Source organism: Mobula birostris, chromosome 6 (genome assembly GCF_030028105.1).
Source record: "Mobula birostris isolate sMobBir1 chromosome 6, sMobBir1.hap1, whole genome shotgun sequence".
NCBI lineage: Eukaryota > Metazoa > Chordata > Chondrichthyes > Myliobatiformes > Myliobatidae > Mobula > Mobula birostris.
This window is the reverse complement of record NC_092375.1, coordinates 54566783-54572782: the sequence shown is the minus strand read 5'-3', so window position 1 is coordinate 54572782 and position 6000 is coordinate 54566783. Positions and strand designations below refer to the sequence as shown.

Below are 6000 nucleotides of genomic sequence, written 5' to 3'. Positions count from 1 at the left end.
TGGAACAATCTATGTTCCAAACCTATTCTGGTACCTGTCCCCCACTTGTCCTTCGCTACATTGATGACTGCATTGGCGCTGCTTCCTGCACACATGCTGAGCTCGTTAACTTCATTAACTTTGCCTCCAACTTTCACCCTGCCCTCAAGTTTACCTGGTCCATTTCCGACACCTCCCTCCCCTTTCTAGATCTTTCTGTCTCTGTCTCTGGAGACAGCTTATCTACTGATGTCTACTATAAGCCTACCGACTCTCACAGCTATCTGGACTATTCCTCTTCTCACCCTGTCTCTTGCAAAAATTCCATCCCCTTCTCGCAATTCCCCGTCTCTGCCACATCTGCTCTCAGGATAAGGCCTTTCATTCCAGGACGAGGGAGATGTCCTCCTTTTTTGAAGAAAGAGGCTTCCCTTCCTCCACCATCAACTCTGCTCTCAAATGCATCTCCCCCATTCCACGCACATCTGCTCTCACTCCATCCTCCCGCCACCCCACTAGGAATACGGTTCCCCTTGTCCTCACCTCGCCTCCGGGTCCAACATATTATTCTCTGTAACTTCCACCACCTCCAACGGGATCCCACCACTAAGCACATCTTTCCCTCACCCTCCCCCCCGCCAGCTTTCCGCGAGGATCGCTCCCTACGCGATTCCCTTGTCCATTCCTCCCCACTGATCTCCCTCCTGGCACTTATCCTTGTAAGCAGAACAAGTGCTACACATGCCCTTACACCTCCTCCCTCACCACCATTCAAGGCCCCAGACAGTCCTTCCAAGTGAGGCGACACTTCACCTGTGAGTCGGCTGGGGTAATATACTGCGTCCGGTGCTCCCGATGTGGCCTTCTATATATTGGCGAGACCCAACGCAGACTGGGAGATCGTTTCGCTGAACACCTATGCTCTGTCTGCCAGAGAAAGCAGGATCTCCCAGTAGCCACACAGTTTAATTCCACGTCCCATTCCCATTCTGACAGGTCTATCCACGGCCTCCTCTACTGTAAAGATGAAGCCACACTCAGGTTGGAGGAACAACACCTTATATTCTGTCTGGGTAGCCTCCAACCTGATGGCATGAACATTGACTTCTCAAACCTCCGCTAATGCCCCACCTCCCCCTCGTACCCCATCCGTTATTTATTTATAGACACACATTCTTTCTCTCTCTCTCTCCTTTTTCTCCCTCTGTCCCTCTCACTGTACCTCTTGCCCATCCTCTGGGCTTTCTCCCCCCTCCCCCTTTTCTTTCTCCCTAGGCCTCCTGTCCCATGATCCTCTCATATCCCTTTTGCCAATCACCTGTCCAGCTCTTGGCTCTATCCCTCCCCTACCTGTCTTCTCCTATCATCTCGGATCTCCCCCTCCCCTCCCACTTTCAAATCTCTTACTAGCTCTTCCTTCAGTAGTCCTGACGAAGGGTCTCGGCCCGAAACGTCGACTGTACCTCTTCCAAGAGATGCTGCCTGGCCTGCAGTGTTCACCAGCAACTTTGATGTGTGTTGCTTGCACATCTGATGACATGTCTCAGAGCAGGGATGTGATGCTGAGGCTTTATAAGGCACTGGTGAGGCCTCACCTTCGGTATTGTGTACAGTTTTGGGCTGCTCATCTTAGAAGAGATATGCTAGAATTGGAGTGAGTTCATTGGAGGTTCACAAGGATGATTCCAAGAATGAAAGGGTTATCATGTGAGGATCGTTTGATGGCTTTGGAATTTAGAAGGGTGAGCGGGGATCTCATGGTAACCTTTTGAATATTTAAAGGCCTAGAGAGAGTGGATGTGAAAAGGATGTTTCTCATAGTGGGGGAGTCTCGGACAAGAGGTGCACAGTCTCAGGATAGAGGGGCGTCCTTTCAAAACAGAGATGCGGAGAAATTTCTTTAGCCAGAGGGTGGTGAATCTGTGAAATTTGTTGCCACGTTCGGCTGTGGAGGCCAGGTTGTTGGGTGTATTTTAAGGCAGAGATTGATAATTCTCGATTGGACATGGCATCAAAGTTTACGGGGAGAAGGCCGGAAAATAGAGCTCAGGAGGGAAAAAAAGATCAGCCATGATTGAACAGTGGAGCAGACTCAATGGGCCAGATAGCCTAATTCTACTCCAATGTCTTATGGTCTTCTAATCAAAATTTCCCTGTTACAGTAGGTACATAATTAAACAACTGTCACTCTTGATCTACATTTAGTGACCTAGTAAACATTTGTTGTCCTTATCTTTCCTCAAACAAATAAATCACTATTCTGCAGAAAGGTGTCTGAATCATACAAAGATCTACATGTCACACTGGATAATTATCACTCTTCCCAGTTCTTGTGATCAGGAGAGGAAGACCCCTGACTTTAGGTAACTGCAATACAATGTGGTCACCTTTACTTGCCTACAAATCACCAGAACTCTTCTCACGTTGCAGCAGTCTGTTTATAACAAGGCAGAACTTGTAGCCCTTTTGCATCGAGGCATCCTAACCAGAGGTCCAAAAAAGGCCATGAGTTTGTCCACGAGAAATTTTCTGGGAACTAGGAATGCTTCTAGTCATCCAACAAATTTAAAATAACTAACCCAAGTGCTTGCACGCACCTAGCTCTCAGGGTGTTTTTTTTTACCCCTATGATATCCTGCAATTTATTTTCAGGAATCTGCTAGTCATGATGTGTCACAGTGAGAAATGCAAAACAAAGATGGATTTCATTACTCTAATATATTTAATTAAAAACACAGTAAAACAATTTATTTACCAATATACAAGTCTGTCACTTAAAAAAATACTAATCTCTGAATTTTTAAACTTTATGCTCCTGCACATACACAAAAAAAACCTATTTCTGTTCAATTTGTTTACATTTATTCTCCTTATTTTGAGAGAAGAACTAATCTTAAAATTCAAGTTTCAAGTATTTTGGAAAACCAAACCAGATTTTTACGAACAAAGTTGGATGAAAGGCCACAAAGATTTTCTTGCTTAAACTGAAAAACATCCAAATCTTAATAAGTATGTAGCAGGAGAAATCAGTCTTCGGCAGTGGCAAAAACAGCAGCTGGATTTACACCTTGCTTGAATAGTAAAGAAAATAAAAATAAAAGAGAAAGATTAGCTTTATTTAGCACGTGTACATTGAAACATGCAGCTAAATGCATTGTTCTGTGGCAATGCCCACAATCCAAGTATGTGCTGGGGCAGCCTACAAGTATCACCATACTTCCGGTGCCAACATATCTTGGCCACAATTTACTAACCCTAACCCGAACATCTTTGGAATATGGGACAAAACCAGAGGAACACCCAGAGGAAATGCATGGGGTCACAGGAAAAATGTACAAACTCTTTACGGACAGCAATGAAATTGAACGTGAATCACTGGCCATGTAATAGTGTTACACTAACTGCTACGCTACCGAGCCATACCTATAGGTATAGTTTGACAGACCACTATTCCCCATTGTGCTGTACTTCTTAAGACTGGTTTCCCTTCTGAAGACTTATGAATGCTATTTTAACATTTTTATAAACCTCGGCAAACAAAAGAAAAACATTTTACAGATGATTCTTCTTTGAATCATAATGAAAGCAGAATAGATTATGATGGAAAAACCTTCCATAATAAATTGTATCATTGCCTCTTGATGAAGTACAGCAGGATTCCCTTCATTAACTGGGTTAAGATTTACAGCAAAAGCACAGCAAAGGAGTACGTTTCATACTCAAAATAGAACCTCTGTACAATGTAAATATATAGTAAGACAAAGTACTGTCAGACTAACCTAGAATCATTCATGAATATCATCTAATGTTTACTGCAAAAATAAATTGCATTTCTAAATATCTTCAATGCCTCCCAGTTGGGTTCATTTAAATGTAATCTGGAATGGGATAAGTTAACTGTATTGAATGGTGCTTCATAGAAATGGGAAAGGAAGGCAGAGACGCAGGTGGAGAAAGTGGGACATTGCAGCTACTCTAAAAAGCAACAATCACAAGGAATAAATCTCATTTTAACTCCAACCAAAGCATCTTTACAATAAAAAATGTTATATGACTTTCACAGTAAAGTCAGTATATAGCATTTACAATTCCAATAATCATCAACAAAGCTGAGTATTTGCTTGCAGATGATAACTGGTCACCACATAGGACTGTTTCTCTTGCAGAATCTGTTATCTGGGTAACACCTCCTCATACTCTTGTGTATCTTGTTCGGATATGGTAGTTTCTTGAATGTGATGATAGTTAATCACTGCGTATTCACAAGCGCTGGGACTCGGATTTTCTTCAATTGAAGCTCTTGATTTGCTGTGGTCTATTGTGGCATACAAAATTTCTTCGTTTTTCTGCATTTAGAAATTACAGAATTATTTCAACTTGCATTACATGTCCATGGAATATAGTGTGGCTATTCTCAACAGAATACACAGTGGAAGTTAAAACCAATAGATACCCAAAATGTGCATATTTGAAGACCTGTTATCTATTCTCAGATCTCAAGTCACTGTCGTATTTTTACAAGGCACCCCATCCCCATTGAACTTAATATAACTGCATCTCTAATAATTTTTGCTGTGAATCTATTTACAAGTAGATGCAATTTAATTTGTTTATTGAGAATTGGCCCTTCTGGCTCTTTGAGCCATGCTGGCCAGCAATCCCCTGACTTAGTTCTAGCCTAATCATGTAGTTTTGAGGAAGTAGAGAGGCTACAGAAGGACTTAGACAGATTAGGGCAAAGAAATGGCAAATGGAATAGTGTTCGGAAGTGTATGGTCATGTACTTTGGTAGAAGAAATAAAAGCATAGACTATTTTCTAAGTGGAGAGAAAATTCAAAATCTTGAGGTGCATGATCCCTTAAAGGTTAATTTGCAGGTTGAGTTGGTGGTGAGGAAGACAAATGTTATGTTTGCATCTATTTTGAGACGACTAGAATATAAAAGCAAGGATGTAATTTTAAATGCTTGATAAAGCACTGGTGAGGTCTCACTTGGAGTATTGTGAGCAGTTTTGGGCCTCTTATTTAAAAAAGGATGTACTGATGTTGGGGAGGGTTCAGAAGAGGTTAACAAGAATTATTCCAGGATTGAAAGGCTTTTCATATGAGGAGTGTTTGATGGCTGTAGGCCTGTACTCTCTGCAATTCAGAAGAGTGAGAGATGACCTCATTGAAACCTATTGAATGTTGAAATGCCTCGATAAGAGTGGAAGCGGAGAGGATGTTTCCTATGGTCGGGGAGTCTAAGACCAGAGGACAAGCCTCAAAATGGAGGGGTGTCCTTTTAGAAAGGAGATGAGGAGATATTTCTTCAGAACAGAATCAGGTTTAATATCATTGGCATATGTCATTGGCAGTGGTACAATGCAATACATGATAATATAGAAAACAATCAATTACAGTAAGTATGTATGGATATTAAATAGTTAAATTAAAAATAGTGCAAAAGCAGAAATTATAGAAAAAATGAGGAAGTGTTCATTGGTTCAATGTCCATTTAGGATTTGGAATGCAAAGGGGAAGAAGCTGTTCCTGAATCACTGAATGTGTGCCTTCAGGCTTCTGTACCTCCTTCTTTACAGTAACAATGAGAAGAGGGTGATGGGGGTCTTTAATAATGGATACCGCCTTTTTAAGGCACCACTTTTTGAAGATTTCTTGGTTACTACAGAGGTTAGTATCCATAATGGAGCTGATTAATTTTACAACTTTCTGAAACTTACTTTCATCCTGTGCCGTAGTGCTGCTCTCCGCAGACAGTGATGCAGCCTGTCAGAATGCTCTCCTCATCTGTCAAAGTCTTCAGTGTTTCAGGTGACAGATCAATTTTCCTCAAACCCCTAATGAAATATAGCCGCTATCATGCCTTCCTTTATAGCTGCTTCTGTATCTATATATTGGGCCCAGGTTAGATCCTCAGAGATCTTGACATCCAGAGATCTCTAGCCAGAGAGTAGTGAATCTATGCAATCCATTGCCATAGGTGGCTATGGAAGCCACATCATTGGGTATATTTAAAGC

At 41.8% G+C, this 6000-nt stretch overlaps 1 protein-coding gene across 1 annotated transcript in view; it reads right to left on the bottom strand.

Moving 5' to 3' along the window:
- Window positions 1-2696: 2696 nt before the first annotated feature.
- LOC140199065 (uncharacterized) overlaps window positions 2697-6000 on the bottom strand; it is a 75818-nt gene continuing 72514 nt past the window's right edge. Inside the window, exon 4 of the mRNA XM_072260513.1 lies at window positions 2697-4325. Coding sequence (XP_072116614.1) covers window positions 4152-4325 — 174 coding nt within the window. The 3' untranslated portion in view covers window positions 2697-4151. The remainder of the gene's footprint in view (window positions 4326-6000) is intronic.